Consider the following 16562-nt stretch of genomic DNA (forward strand, 5'->3'; position numbering starts at 1 on the left):
AGGAGAACAAGCCCAGCTTCTCCCGCCTCCCCTCGACCCTGATACCGTTCGAGTAACTCTCCTCTGCACCCTCTCCAAGGCCTTGTCCCACCAAAGGAGATTATAGCCAGAGCTAAATTCTTCAATACACGCAATCCATTCAGAAGGATTGAGAGAGAGCTGGAATGCGAGGAATGCCGGAGGCTACAACTCCCAACAAGAGAGGACAAGCAAGTTAGAAAAGCCACAAATGCCTGTCTGAAGTGTTTTAAATTACATTACAAGTGCAACAACAGCTGCCAGCAGAGATAGACACGGTGCAAAGCCAGAGCTCTGGGTTAGTTACTACTGTATTCAGGATCCATTACCGCATTGCATATAGGGCTACTTAAGAACATAAGCATTTTTAGAACCCATTCAGGCCACTCGACCCCAAACGACCCGATGCTGCTGCCTCCTCACCCGATCCCTCAATCCCTTCGTCGCTCCCAGAACCTTCTCAAGGGCAACTAGGGATGGGCAATAAATGCCGGCCTTGCCAGCGAGGTCCACGTCCCGGGGACGAATAAAGAAAAAAACACACCCTACCGCCCCCTAGTCCGATTACACTGACCCTTCAATGTCCTTCCCAGCGTAACTTATTCCACAAATCCGTTAGTCGAAAGTTCGTGGGTTCGAGTCCCCGCTCCAGAGACTTGAGCGCAAAACAGGCTGAGGCTCCCGGTGACAGTGCTGAGGGAGTGCTGCACTGTCGGAGGTGCCGTCTTTCGGAAGGGACATTAAACCAAGGCCCCGTCTGCCCTCTCAGGTAGATGTAAAAGATCCCACAGCCACTATTTCGAAGAAGAGCAGGGGAGTTATCCCCGGTGTCCTGGGGCCAATATTTATCCCTCAACCAACATCACTTAAAAATAAATGATCTGGTCATTATCATATCGCTGCTTGTGGGAGCTTACTGTGCACAAATTGGCTGTCAAGGACTTTGGGAGGTTGTGAAAGGCGCTATATAAATGCAGGGTCTTTCTTTCCTTTAATTTTTGAGTGAACAAAGCTCTCCTGACCGCCCATCTCACTCCTCGGCAGGAACACTGTCAAAAATAGGAATTCAGCCTCATTTTCAGCACCTGCAATGGACATTCCCTAATGTTTAGTCTAGTAACTGTGAACAAGAATGGACCTGTAGTTATCGAGGGCACATTTCAAAGGGATTCCTATGTAGACGAGCACAGCTTTTGCACAAGATCCCTCCAACAGCAGTGAGATGAATAACCAAGTCGATCAGGATTATGGTAGCATAATGGTAACGTTACTGGACTAGTAACCCAGAGTAACAGCAGAAAACACTGGAAAAACTCAGCAGGCCAGGCAACATCCGTGGAGAGAGAAACAGAGTCAATGTTTCGGGTCGAAACCCTTCTACAGAACTGAGAGAAAAGGCAGGAAATGAAACAAAAGGCAGTCTGGGGGCTGGGAAATGGGGGAGGGGATGAAAGAAGAGACATTAAGAGATATTCAAGGGGAGACGAGATGGTAATAGGACAGGTAAAGAAACAAACAATGGCTCTAGATGAAGTGTGGAATGCGCTGGCAGAGTGAGAGACAGCTGCCGTGTGGGGGAGAGAGAGAAACAAGGAAAAGGCACAAACCAAAAGTGTGGATAAAAAATATAAAAATGTAATAGGGGCCGAGGTTATGATCTGAAATTGTTGAACTCATAATAATCATAATCATAATAATAATCCACTTTATTGTCATTGTTAGTGCACAAGTGCAGTACAACGAAATGTAGGCTTGCGGCTCCCGAGAGTGTACATTTAGATTAAGACATTTAAACATTCAACATACATTTGGCTTGTAATACATTAACATAAACATAACCATAATAAAGTGCATTGGCAGATGTGCAGGCTTTAGAGTTTATTTGTAGAGTTCAGTAGGATGACAGCCCTGGGAAAGAAGCTGTTCCTAAATCTGGTAGTACGGGTGCGAATGCATCTGTAGCGTCTCCCAGATGGCAGGAGGGCGAACAGACTGTGGCTGGGGTGGGTAGGGTCTTTGATGATCGACCGTGACCTCCGTAAACAGCGTTTCTGGTATATGTGCTCTATGGTCGGTAGCCGGGTGCCGGTAATGCATTGGGCAGTTTTGACTACCCGCTGCAGGGCTTTCCAGTCATAGTAGCTACAGCTGCCATACCATACTGTGATACAGTTCGTCAGGATGCTCTCTATTGTGCAGCGGTAAAAGTTAGAGAGGATCAGGGGTGACAGGTTACATCCCTTCAGCCTCCTTAGGAAATATAGGCGCTGCTGGGCCTTCTTCACCAGAGAGGAGGTATTGAGGGACCAGGAGAGGTCTTCCGTGATGTGGACTCCGAGGAACTTAAAGCTGTCCACCCTTTCCACCACAGCCCCATTGATTTGGATGGGGGTGTGACTTCCGCCTTTAGACTTCCTGAAGTCCACAATGATTTCTTTGGTTTTCTTGATGTTAAGGGCCAGGTTGTTATCGGCGCACCACTTCACGAGATGCTGGACCTCCTCCCTGTAGGCTGACTCATCATTGTTGGTGATCTGGAGTACTACCGTGGTATCATCCACAAACTTGATGATGGTGTTGGAACCATGAACAGCCACACAGTCGTGGGTGAAGAGGGAGTAGAGGAGGGGGCTCAGCACACATCCTTGTGGGGCCCCCGTGTTCAGGGTCAGGGGGGTGGGGGGGGAGGTGTGGTTACCTAATTTGACAGACTGGGGTCTGTTTGTTAGGAAGTCCAGGGTCCAGTTGCAGAGGGAAGTGTTCAGGCCAAGAGTGTGGAGTTTGGTGGCCAGCTTGTTGGGGACGATAGTGTTGAATGCTGAGCTGTAGTCTATGAACAGCATTCTGATGTAGGTCTCTTTACCATCTAAGTGATTCAGTGCAGAGTGTAGAGCAGTTGTGATTGCATCCTCCGTTGGTCTGTTTGCACGATAGGCAAACTGGTGTTGGTCAAGAGAGGCGGGGACACTGGTTTTGATGTGAGCCAGGACCAGTCTCTCGAAACACTTCATTATGATGGGTGTGAGTGCGACAGGTCGATAGTCGTTCAGGCACGTCACAGCCGTTTGTTTTGGCACAGGAATAATGGTAGCGGTCTTGAAGCATGTAGGGACTACTGCCTGGGCCAATGACAGATTGAAGATGGCGGTGAAGACATCAGCCAGCTGATCAGCACATTCCTTGAGTACCCGTCCAGGGATGCTATCCGGTCCAGCAGCCTTTCGTGTGCTCACTCCGCGTAGAACACCCCTTACGTCGGAGGTCGACAGAGTGAGCACCTGGTCTTCCGGGGGTGGCAAGGCTTTGGTAGCCGGCTCCCTGTTGTCCCTGTTGAAGCGAGCGTAGAAGTTGTTAAGCTCCTCCGGAAGGGAGGCATCGCTAACCGGGGGGATGGTGTTCTTGCTCTTGTAGTCAGTGATGGACTGGATGCCTTGCCACATGCGCCGGGGGTCCGAGTTGTTGTGGAAATGATCCTCTATCCGCAGAGTCTGTTTCCTTTTGGCAGTCCTGATACCCTTTTTTAGGTTGGTCCTAGCTACCCTGTAAGCCGCCGCGTCGCCAGATTTAAATGCTGCGTTGCGTGCTTTCGATATTGAGTCTGGAAACCTGGGCTAATGATCCAGCGATATGAGTTCAAATCCCACCACGGTAGTGTGGTCATTATCACATCGCTGAATAATAAATAATTCAGTTAATTTCAATAAATCTGGTTCACTAACGTCCTTTAGGGAAGGAAATCCGCTGTGGCTGGCCTGTATGTGACTCCAGACCCACAGCAATGGGGTTGATGTTTAACTGCCCTCTGGAATGGCCCAACAAGCCACTCAGTTATGATCAAGAAGGCAGCTCACCACCACCTTCTCCAGGGCAATAAATACTAGCCGTGCCACGTCCCAATGAATAATAAATTTTAAAAATTTGGCGGTGGTTTTTTGGAGGAATGCCAGGACACCGGGAGAACTCCCCGCCCTCTCCTTTAAACTGTGACACGGGATCTTCGACGCTCATCGAAGCCAACCGATAAACCTCAGCTTCAGCACCTCGTCTGAAAAGGATCGCCTCCCTCGGTACGAGACTGAAGTATCAACGGATGATGATGCGATTCTATTGCCAGGAGCGGGCCTTGAACCCACAACCTGCGGACTCAGAGAGGCGACTGCTGTTCACTGAGGCAAACTGATACTCAATGTTACATTACAGCACAACAACAACGGCCATTTATATCAGACCTTTAACATAGCAAAACGTCCCAAGGTGCTTCACAGCAGCGATTATCAGGCAAAAATGTTGACACCGAGCCACATACGGAGATTTTAGGGTGACCTAAAGCTTGGCGAAAGAGGTAAGATTTAAGGAGCATCTTAAAGGAGGAGAGAGAGGTAGAGAAACATAGAAACATAGAAACATTGAAGATAGGAGCAGGAGTAGGCCATTCGGCCCCTCGAGCCCGCTCCGCCATTTAATGTGATCATGGCTGATCATCCAAATTCAGTACCCTGTCCCTGCTTTCTCCCCATAATCCCTTGATCCCTTTAGCCTTAAGAAATATATCCAACTCCTTCTTGAATATATTTAATGAATTGGCCTCTACTGCCTTCTGTGGTAGAGAGGTATGGGCAGCCGTGCCTTCAGCGGCCGAGGTCCTAAGCTCTGGGACGCCCTCCTTACAACTCTCCGCCTCTGTACCTCTCTCTAGAAAAACGGAGACTTAGAGGAGACCTGATAGAGGCCTTTAAAATTATGAATGTGTTGATAGGGTAGATGTGGAGAGAATGTTTCCACTTGTGGGAGAATCCAAAACTAGAGGCCATAAATACAAGATAGTTACTAATAAATCCAATAGGGAAATAAGGAGAAATAAGGAAGACAGATTCCAATAGGGAAATTGATGGGATTGAAGGCCGATAAATCCCCAGGGCCTGATAATCTACATCCTAGGGTACTTAAGAGAGTGGCCCTAGAAATAGTAGATGCATTGTTGGTCATCTTCCAAAATTCTATAGACTCTGGAACAGTTCCCATGGATTGGAGGGTAGCTAATGTAACCCCACTATTTAAGAAGGGTGGTAGAGAGAAAACGGGGAATTATAGACCGGTAAGCCTGACATTGGTAGTGGGGAAAATGCTAGAGTCCATTATAAAAGATGTAATAGCAGAGCACTTGGAAAACAGTGACAGGATCGAACAAAGTCAACATGGATTTACAAAAGGTAAATCATGCTTGACTAATCTACTGGAATTTTTTGAGGATGTAACTGGTAGAATAGATAAGGGAGAACCAGTGGATGTGGTGTATTTGGACTTTCAGAAGGCTTTCGATAAGGTCCCGCATAAGAGATTAGCGTGAAAAGCTAAAGCACATGGGATTGGAGGTAAGGTACTGACTTGGTTAGAGAACTGGTTGGCAGACAGGAAGCAAAGAGTTGGAATAAACGGGTCTTTTTCCGAGCGGCAGGCAGTGATTAGTGGGGTACCGCAGGGATCGGTCCTAGGACCCCAGCTATTCACAGTATATATATAAATAATCTAGACGAGGGAACTAGATGTAATATCTCCAAGTTTGCAGACGACACAAAGCTGGGTGGGCATGTGTGCTGTGAGGAGGTTGCAGAGAAACTCCAGTACGATTTGGACAGGTTGGGTGATTGGGCAGATGCATGGCAAATGCAGTATAATGTGGATAAATGCGAGGTTATTCACTTCGGTGGCAAAAACAGGAAGACAGATTATTATCTGAACGGCAATAGATTGGGAAAAGGGGCAGTGCAACGAGACCTGGGTGTCCTTGTGCACCAGTCGCTGAAGGTAAGCATGCTGGTGCAGCAGGTGGTTAAGAAGGCAAATGGTATGTTGGCCTTCACAGTGAGAGGATTTGAGTACAGGAGCAAGGAAGTCTTGCTGTAGTTGTACAGGGCCTTGGTGAGACCACACCTTGAGTATTGTGTGCGTGTTTGGTCACCTTATCTGAGGAAGGATGTTCTTGCCATGGAGAGAGTGCAGCGAAGATTCACCAGACTGATACCTGGGATGGCAGGAATGATGTATGAGGAGAGATTGGGTCGATTAGGCTTATATTCGCTAGAGTTTAGAAGAATGAGAGGGGATCTCATTGAAACTTATAAAATTCTAACAGGACTAGACAGACTAGATGCAGGAAGGATGTTCCCAATGGCGGAGGAGTCCAGAACCAGGGGTCACAGTCTAAGGATAAGGGGTAAGCCATTTAGGACAGAGATGAGGAGGAATTTCTTCACCCAGAGAGTGGTGAACCTGTGGAATTCTCTACCACAGAAGGCAGTAGAGGCCAATTCATTAAATATATTCAAGAAGGAGTTAGATATATTTCTTGAGGCTAAAGGGAACAAGGGATATGGGGAGAAAGCAGGAACAGGGTACTGAATTTGGATGATCAGCCATGATTTCATTGAATGGCGGAGCGGGCTTGAGGGGCCGAATGGCCTACTCCTGCTCCTATCTTCTATGTTTCTATGTTTACTCAGAGAGTGGTTAAACGTAGAGCTCGCTACCACAGGAAGTGGTTGAGGCAAATAGCTTAGATGCTTTCAAAAGGGAACTAGACGAGTACATGAGAGAAAAGGGGATAGAAAGATATGCTGAGAGGCTGAGATGAGGGCGATGGAGTGGAAGGAGACTCGTGTGGAGGAGTATAAAGACTAGTTGGGCCGAATGGCCTGTTTCTGCGAGTTTATTCTATGTAATAATCCAAAATTTGAGATTAAAATTAGTGAGAATTTAGAGATCAAGGATGGACTGCATGTATTTGTTAAAGGCAAGTCGTGTTTGATGAATTAACATTGATTTTTGAAGGTGGCCAGGCCAGATATGGCATTGGGGAGCCATCAGATTCATACAACCAGTGCCCTTTACTAATCGAATGCTGGAACAGGCTCGAGGGGCTGAATGGCCTCCTCCTGTTCCTACGGTTCCTGTGCTAGACACCCTGTCCACATCAACAGCTTGATTTGTACAGCACCTTTAACGTAGTAAAACATCGGAAGACGCGAGTTGAGTCATCAAACCATGCATGAGTTGTAAATTCCGATGGCACACTGGAAGCAATATTGAAGCCTCGTTCAGCTCTCACCACGTTCTTATCAACTGCCCTGGCCACCAAGTCAATTCCGATGGTGTTTAATTTAAATAGTCTCTGTGTAAGCGACGTCTGTATAAACAAGGACTTTGCAAAAGCCCCTCATCAATTATTTTTTAATTTCATCCGTCACGGTATAGAATCATAGCATCATAGAATCATACAGCACAGAAGGAGGCCATTCGACTCATCGTGCCTGTGCTGGCTCTTTGTTCGAGCTATCCAATTAATCACACTCCCCCCTGCTCTTTCCCCACAGCCCTCTTAAGTTTTTTCCTCTTCAATGTATTTATCCAATTCCCTTTTGAAAGTTACTATTGAATCTGCTTCCACCGCCCTTTCAGGCAGTGCATTCCAGATCACAACAACTCGCTGCGTTAAAAAAATTCTCCTCATCTTTCCCTCTGGTTCTTTTATCTTTGTGGGAGGCTACGGTCTCCCGCGTAAAGAAATAGGCAACACAGCGAGCTGCAAGAAATAGGTCTTTACTCCAACTCTCACAATACAGTACTGAATTCGTGAAGCCCGCGAACCTGTGATGACTCACGGATTGGTTACCTGCTGGAACCTGATTGGTTTTCCTTCTATCAGCAGCAGGCAAGTCTGAACGTGCCTTATTCCTCTCAGCTTGCAACTGTCTTGCGGGGGGAGGGGAATACAGCAGTTAAAAGGGGATTATACAGGTTTATCTACATACACACAGTGTTTCCCCAATGTGGCAACGCCACATACGCCCCCCCAGAATCCTCGTTAACTGTAAAAGTTAGTCTCTGCGGAGGTTTGACCAAGCGGCCGTAGTGGCTGTAGTAGCCATCTGGCGTGTGAGGAGGGCTGTCTGGGAGGTCGGCCGGTTGGTTCGTTGGCTGGTCTGGCGGCTGGTCTGCCGGTGGGCTGGCTGGACGGGCTGCCGGCGAAGGTGGGGCGGCGGCCGGAAAGTAAAGTTCTGGCGTGTCTTGGTCCTCTTGTGGGACCGTCGCCAACACGAGAGGTCTGCCCCGCCGTGGGGGAAGAGCCGGCTGAAACGGGAAGCTAAGGTCCAGGTGCGCCGGTTTGAGGCGGTCTACTGAAATAAGGTCCGGCTTCCCACCGACATCGATAAGAAAAGCTTTGTCCCCCGTCTCCAATACTGGGAAGGGGCCGGTGTATGGTGCCTGCAGCGGGCCTCTGTGCGCGTCCCGGCGCACGAAGACGAACTCCGCATGTCGTAAGTCTCGAGGCACGTAGGACGGCTGCGGGCCGTGTTGCGAAGTGGGCACTGGACGGAATTGCTGGGCCGCGTCCTGATGCAGGGAAAGCTGTCTGGCGGCCGACCACGGCTCCGTTGTCAGGGGGAGGAAGTCGCCTGGTACTCTGAGCGGTTGGCCGTAGACCATCTCGGCCGCAGAGGCGCGGAGGTCCTCTTTGGGCGCGATACGCAATCCCAGGAGAACCCAGGGTAGTTTGTCGATCCAGCTGGTATCGACCAGGCTGGCGCGGAGAGAGGCTTTCAAAGAATGATGAAAGCACTCGCAGAGCCCGTTGGCCTGCGGGTGGTAGGCTGTTGTCCTATGCAACTTGGTGCCTAGGCCGGCGATGAAGGCATTCCACAAGTGGGAGGTGAACTGGGGGCCTCTGTCCGAGGATATATCGGTCGGCACGCCGAACCGGGCCACCCATGTCGAGACGAATGCTCGCGCGACGTCGGTCATGGTGGTGGAGGCGAGGGGAACCACCTCGGGCCATTTGGTGGTGCGGTCGACGATTATGAGCAGGCGTATAAAGCCATGCGACGGCGGCAAGGGGCCTACCAGATCGACGTGGACGTGGTCGAAACGCCTCTCGGGCACCGGGAAACACGCCAATGACGCCTTCGTGTGCTGCTGGACCTTAGCGCGCTGACACGGCACGCATGTGTTGGTCCAGTCTCTCACATCCTTGTGGAGTCCAGGCCAGACGAACTTGGCGGACATAAGTTTCTGAGACGCACGCATTCCTGGATGTGAGAGGCCGTGGATGATGTCGAAAACTCGCTTGCGCCAGGCGGATGGAACAACCGGCCTAGGCGAAGGGACTGAGACGTTGCACAGGAGGGTTGTGCCGGCTGCGTGGAAGTGGATGTCGGCCAGGGTGAGACTGGTAGTTGACGTCCTGAGGGCCTGGATCTCCGCGTCGGCAGCCTGGTCTCTCGCCATGCTGGCGTAGTCGACGCCCAGGTGCACTGCGTGGAGCGAGGGTCTTGAGAGGCAGTCGGCCACCAAATTATCCTTGCCGGCGACGTGGCGAATGTCCGTGGTGAACTCCGAGATGAAGTTGAGTTGGCGCTGTTGGCGCGCGGACCAGGGTTCGGTTACTTTGGCCATGGCGAAAGTGAGCGGCTTGTGGTCCATGAATGCGGTGAACGGCCGGCCTTCCAGAAGGAAACGGAAGTGCCGGATTGCCAGGAACAGGGCCAGGAGCTCTCTGTCGAACGTGCTGTAAGCCTACTCGTTCTTGCGCAGCTGTCGGCTGAAAAATGCCAGTGGCTGCCACGCGCCTTCGACCCACTGTTGCTGGACGGCGCCGACGGCGTAATCCGTGGCGTCTGTGGTGAGGGCGGTCTTAGCGCCCGGGATGGGGTGGGCCAGTAGTGTGGCATTGGCCAAGGCGCTTTTGGTCTGGGGGAAGGCTGTTGCCATCTCGCTGGACCAGGTGAGTTGCTCTTTGCCCGTTTTGCCCCTGGTGGCTTCGTAGAGGGGGCGCATGAGTGCGGCGGCCTTGGGCACGAACCGATGATAGAAATTGACCATCCCCAAAAATTCCTGCAGCGCCTTAACCGAGGTGGGCTGGGGAAAGTCCGCCACCGCCTGCACCTTGGAAGGTAGGGGAATGGCTCCCCTTGGCGAGATTCTGTGGCCGAGAAAGTCAATTTGGGCTGCTCCGAACTGGCATTTGGTCGGGTTGACGATTAGCCCATGTTGGCTGAGGCGCTGGAAAAGGGAGCACAAATGCGCGATGTGCTCGGCCTTGCTGGTACTGGCCACGAGGATATCGTCCAGATAGACGAACAGGAAGCTCAGGTCCCGTAGGACGGAGTCCATGAGCCGTTGGAAGGCCTGTGCGGTGTTCTTAAGCCCAAAGGGCATGCGCAGGAACTCGAACAGTCCGAAGGAGGTGATGACCGCCGTCTTCTGGACGTCTGCGTGGTGGACGGGGACCTGATGGTAGCCGCGAATCAGGTCGACCTTGGAAAAGACGGACTTTCCTGCTAGGTGTGCCGAGAAGTCTTGGATGTGCGGAATGGGGTATCTATCGGGCGTGGTGGTGTCATTGAGCCGTCTGTAGTTGCCGCAGGGGCGCCAGCCACTGCCCGGCTTGGGCACAATATGGAGGGGGGATGACCAAGGGCTGTTCGAGTGGCGGATAATGCCCAGTTTTTCCATCGTGGTGAATTCTTCCTTGGCCACCGCCATCTTGGCTGGGTCCAGGCGTCTGGCTCGAGCGAACACTGGTGGTCCCGTAGTGGTGATGTGGTGTTCGACCCCATGCTTGGCTGCCGTGGCTGAGAAGGTCGGTTGTGAGAGCCTCGGGAAATCTGCGAGTAGGCGGGCGTAGTCATCATGCGCCGGGGCGGAGCAGGACCCGACGAGGGCCGGGCTGTTGCTCTGCTGGCAGACCAGTGAAGCGAAAGTTGCTGCGTCGATCAGGCGCCTGTCGCGGACGTCGACCAGGAGTCCGTGGGCGCAAAGAAAAACGGCGCCCAGCAAAGGATGTGCCACCGAGGCCGTCACAAAATCCCACGTAAATCGCTGGCCATTGAAACAAACCTCGGCCCGTTGCTTTCCGAAAGTAGCGATGGTTGCGCCATTTGCCGCCACGAGGGGTGGGCCGCTGCGGCCTGCCTGGATGTCGAGCTGGGAGGCAGGAATTATGCTGCATTGGGCTCCGGTGTCGCAAAGGAATCTGCGCCCTGAAAGAGAGTCGGTTATGTACAGCAGTTTACCTGCGGTGCCAATGACCATCGTGGCGGCGGGGCTGCGGTAAAGCGGGCCTAGGCGGCGGCGCGGGGCTGGTGCGTTGGGCCGGGCGGCCATCTTGGTTTGATCAAAACAGCAGGGTGCTCTGCAGCGTTGGGCCTTGTGGCCGAAACGCGCGTGATAGTAGCATAGTTCTGCGGCCTGGCGTGGCGGCGCGCGCTCGGTGGTGTCGGGGAGCCTCGCGGCTGCACAGCCGAGTTGGGCGACGGCGAAAACTTTGTCCGCGGCGGCTGCCAGTTGTACGCAGTCCGTGATCGGGGACCCCGCGAGGGCAGTCTGTACCTGCTGAGGGAGCAGGCTGAGGAAAAGGGCCCGAAACAAAAAGCACTGCGGTTCAGAGCCCAGGAGCGCAAGCATCCGGCTCATCAACTGGGTCGGGGTAGAATTGCCGAGGCTTGGTAGTGAGAGAAGCCTGCGGGCCCTCTCCTCCTTGGACAGGCCGTAAGCCTGCAGCAAGCGGCCCTTAATGGTTGAGTACTTGCCGGTCTGTGGTGGGTTCCCCAGCAGGTCGAGAACTTCGGCAGCGGTAGAGCTTGCTAGTGCTGAGACTACGTGGAGGTACCTTTCTTCATCGTCTTGAACCCTGCGAAGGGTGAATTGGGCCTCCGAGTGCGCGAACCAAGCTGGTGCTTGGTGTTCCCAGAAGGTGGGGAGCTTCAAGGACGCGGCGCCGGCCGACATCAAGCTGCTGCTGGTTGCCATCGGGTCGTTGCTGGCCTCTGTAGGGCTGCGTGAGTCGGAGGCTTCGGCCGCCGACATTCGGGGTCACCAATGTGGGAGGCTACGGTCTCCCGCGTAAAGAAATAGGCAACGCAGCGAGCTACAAGAAATAGGTCTTTACTCCAACTCTCACAATACAGTACTGAATTCGTGAAGCCCGCGAACCTGTGATGACTCACGGATTGGTCACCTGCTGGAACCTGATTGGTTTTCCTTCTATCAGAAGCAGGCAAGTCTGAACGTGCCTTATTCCTCTCAGCTTGCAACTGTCTTGCGGGGGGAGGGGAATACAGCAGTTAAAAGGGGATTATACAGGTTTATCTACATACACACAGTGTTTCCCCAATGTGGCAACACCTTCATAGATACATAGAAGATAGGAGTAGGCCATTCAGCCCCTCGAGCCTGCTCTGCCATTCAATGAGATCATGGCTAATCATCCAAACTCAGTACCCTGTTCCTGCCTTCTCCCCATATCCCTTGATCCCTTTAGCCTTAAGAAATATATCCAACTCCTTCTTGAATATATTTAATGAACTGGCCTCTACTGCCTTCTGTGGTAGAGAATTCCACAGGTTCACCACTCTCTGGGTGAAGAAATTCCTCCTCATCTCTGTCCTAAATGGCTTACCCCTTTTCCTTAGACTGTGACCCCTGGTTCTGGACTCCCCGACCATCGGGAACATCCTTCCTGCATCAAGTCTGTCTAGTCCTGTTAGAATTTTATAAGTTTCAATGAGGTCCCCTCTCATTCTTCTAAACTCCAGTGAGTATAAGCCCAATCGACCCAATCTCGCCTCATACGTCATTCCTGCCATCCCAGGTATCAGTCTGGTGAATCTTCACTGCACTCCCTAATCTGCGTCCTCTGGTTACCGACCCTCCTGCCACTGGAAACAGTTTCTCCCTATTTACTCCATCAAAACCCTTCATGATTTTGAACACCTCGATCAAATCTTCTCTTCCTTCTCTGCGCTAAGGAGAACAACCCCAGCTTCTCCAGAATTTAAGGAAGACGTACCTAAAACGTTAACGCTGAACGTGATGGCATCATCCACTGCATCGCAGGCGTACTGGCCGGAATCTGAGGGCTGGGCAGACTGGACGATGAGCCTCCTAATTTGGCCGAACGACTGGAGAGTGACGCGGTCACTCGGTGTGAGCTCTTCGCCATCTTTGGACCAGCGGACCTGGACATCAGGCCTCGACAGCTCGCAGCACAGGACAATCGATTCCGGGACTGCGACCCGCAGGACTCTGTCCATTCCAGGGCTCAGTGAGACCGTCACCGGGGCAGCTGAAAGAGAAAGGGCAGCATAAACATCCCTCTACACTGTCCCATCAAACACTCCCAGGGCAGGTACAGCACGGGTTAGATACAGAGTAAAGATCCCTCTACACTGTCCCATCAAACACTCCCAGGGCAGGTACAGCACAGGTTAGATACAGAGTAAAGCTCCCTCTACACTGTCCCATCAAACACTCCCAGGGCAGGTACAGTACGGGTTAGATACAGAGTAAAGCTCCCTCTACACTGTCCCATCAAACACTCCCAGGGCAGGTACAGCACGGGTAAGATACTGAGTAAAGCTGCCTCTACATTGTCCCATCCAACACTCCCAGGGCAGGTACAGCACGGGTTAGATACAGAGTAAAGCTCCCTCTACACTGTCCCATCCAACACTCCCAGGGCAGGTACAGCACGGGTTAGATACAGAGTAAAGCTTCCTCTACACTGTCCCATCAAACACTCCCAGGGCAGGTACAGTACGGGTTAGATACAGAGTAAAGCTCCCTCTACACTGTCCCATCAAACACTCCCAGGGCAGGTACAGTATGGGTTAGATACAGAGTAAAGCTCCCTCTACACTGTCCCATCAAACACTCCCAGGGCAGGTACAGCACGGGTTAGATACAGAGTAAAGCTCCCTCTACACTGTCCCATCAAACACTCCCAGGGCAGGTACAGCACGGGTTAGATACAGAGTAAAGCTCCCTCTACACTGTCCCATCAAACACTCCCAGGGTAGGTACAGTACAGGTTAGATACAGAGTAAAGCTCCCTCTACACTGTCCCATCAAACACTCCCAGGGCAGGTACAGCACGGGTTAGATACTGAGTAAAGCTGCCTCTACATTGTCCCATCCAACACTCCCAGGGCAGGTACAGCACAGGTTAGATACAGAGTAAAGCTCCCTCTACACTGTCCCATCAAACACTCCCAGGGCAGGTACAGCACGGGTTAGATGCAGAGTAAAGCTTCCTCTACACTGTCCCATCAAACACTCCCAGGGCAGGTACAGCACGGGTTAGATACAGAGTAAAGCTCCCTCTACACTGTCCCATCAAACACTCCCAGGGCAGGTACAGCACGGGTTAGATACTGAGTAAAGCTACCTCTACACTGTCCCATCAAACACTCCCAGGGCAGGTACAGCATGGGTTAGATACAGAGTAAAGCTCCCTCTACATTGTCCCATCTGTTGTGTATGTAACCTGTTCCACCTTAAGAGATGTACTACTTTCTCAGGCTGCTGTAGACGTAATACCGGGGGTGAACACACCGGTATATAAGCACTGTGCAGTAATCTTGTATTCAGTATAGTCCCTACCTCCAACCAGTAAAGACCTGTTTTTATTGTTACTCATTAGTCTGTGTCTTAATTAACTAAATAATTCACAGACTTAACACTGGCGACGAGTCAGGTTCTTACCCTGCGGCAGTTATTCCACGGCGGTTGAAGAGAGGTTTCAAACCACACCACCCCACTGGAAGCAACAGGCATTAGGACCCTGAAGCCTCCATCAGCTTGTGAACCGGAGTAGAAGACAGGGCTGGGGAAGACAGGTACAGGGCGATAGCGATCGGCAGATAAGGGCCGGGCCGCTTTGAAGTGAGGGGCGCAGCCGGGCCATCGATCGCAACCACCGATAAGGGCCGCACTCGGGCTGAAAGGGCAGCGGCTGCAGAAATTGAAGGCGCGAGAGCCGCGGTGCACAGCGCGGGCCATCGATCGTGATCGGGAGATAAGGGCTTTGGAGTGCGAGGCGCAGCCGGGCCATCGATCGCAAGCACTGATAAGGGCCGGGCCGCTTTCAAGTGCGAGGCGCAGCCGGGCCATCGATCGCATCCGCTGATAAGGGCCGCACTCGGGCGATCGCGGCGAAGATAAGGGCCGCACTCGGGGGCTGAAGGGAGACGGCGTCGGGGGACGGGTGAAGACCGCCAAGCGCGGGAAAACCGCCATTTTGTGGGCGGAGGACGACGGCAAGAGCGGGAAGCCGCCATCTTTGATAACAAGTAAAGAAAATAAAATCTGAGAAATTGCAAATCTACAATGCCTAAACACGGGAATATTAGCACCTTTGATAGTGACCTCGAAGATTGGGCCATATATGTTGAAAGAGTAAAAAATTATTGTAAGGCCAATAAAATTCGTGACCAAGATAAAGCTCTAACATTATTAAATTTAATGGGTGCGAAGACATACGGGCAATTGAAACACCTGTTATCACCAGATGAACCGGCGGATAAGACGTTCGATGAGATTGTTACTGTCCTGAAAGATCATCTAAACCCCACGCCGCTGATGCTAGCGGAACGATTTAAATTTTACGACAGAAGGCAGCTACAGCATGAAAGCAATGCTGAATATTTGCTGGAATTGCGTAAATTAGCGAAATATTGCCAGTTTGGAACGGGACTGACAGATGCACTACGAGACAAATTTGTGTGTGGTTTATTTAAACAGGATACACAAAAGCGACTGCTCGAGAATGAGCTGACGCTTGAGAAGGCGGTCACTATGGCAGCAGCACACGAAGCCGCAGCGAGAGGCACGGCAGTAATGCAGCTACGGTCACCGGAGCTCAGTGCACACAAATTGGGTGTGAGTTCTGGCAAATGTTATCGTTGTGGAAAGACAACGCATGATCAGAACCAGTGTTGGTTTAAAAACCAAGAATGTAGAACTTGTGGTAGACTTGGACACATAGCTAGAGTATGCAGGTCAGGGAAGAAGACCAGCAACAAGAAGTCACCGCAAGGAAAATACGCAAAAGTACACAAGGTGGCCGAACAGGAGTCCGATTCAGACGCTAGCAGTAATGAACTGGCTGGCTTAAGCAGTATTGAACTGGCTAGCTTAAGGGTACTCAACGTTGGTAAGGGTGCAGACCTCCAGACAATTTGGGTTACTCGTCAGATAGAAGGAGTCCAAGTAAAAATGGAATTGGACACTGGATCGGCATTGTCGGTCATGAATAAGAAAGATTACAGAAGGTTATTCCAACATATTCCCCTACAGGATACGGAGATTATATTGACAACCTACACGGGGCAGAGAGTGTACCCCATCGGGACAATAAAGGTTGCAGTGGCCAACAAGGGCGAAGGAAGTCAAATAATGGACTTATATGTGCTACCGGAGGGAGGTCCACCACTACTAGGCCGGGAGTGGTTTAGAAACATAAATATGGACTGGCATTCACTAAAAGCCATAAAGAGTGAGAACTCGGTGCAGATAATCAGCCCAGACTCTAGAACTGATGATGGTAAGACCAACCCATGTGCAAAAGACAAAGTTTCAGCACAGAATTCCACTGAACAACAACAACATAGTTTAACAGAGAATTCTGAGTCTGTCAAGTCTACTGATATGCACATTTTTGAGGGACACTGGGCTCGAACTCAACTCCATTTCAAACTACAACAGCAATT

The 16562-nt window shown here is 51.3% G+C and overlaps 1 protein-coding gene across 5 annotated transcripts in view; it reads right to left on the reverse strand.

Moving 5' to 3' along the window:
• Positions 1–16562, reverse strand: part of LOC147120616 (obscurin-like protein 1) — a 159840-nt gene that overhangs the window by 113967 nt on the left and 29311 nt on the right. For all 5 annotated transcript variants that reach the window (XM_085986751.1, XM_085986749.1, XM_085986752.1 and 2 more), the window contains exon 7: positions 12863–13138. In XM_085986751.1, coding sequence (XP_085842877.1) covers positions 12863–13138 — 276 coding nt within the window. The remainder of the gene's footprint in view (positions 1–12862; positions 13139–16562) is intronic.

The sequence above is a fragment of the Somniosus microcephalus genome, chromosome 4 (assembly GCF_052327205.1).
Source record: "Somniosus microcephalus isolate GS21.2 chromosome 4, FLI_Smic_1.0, whole genome shotgun sequence".
Classification (NCBI taxonomy): Eukaryota; Metazoa; Chordata; class Chondrichthyes; order Squaliformes; family Somniosidae; genus Somniosus; species Somniosus microcephalus.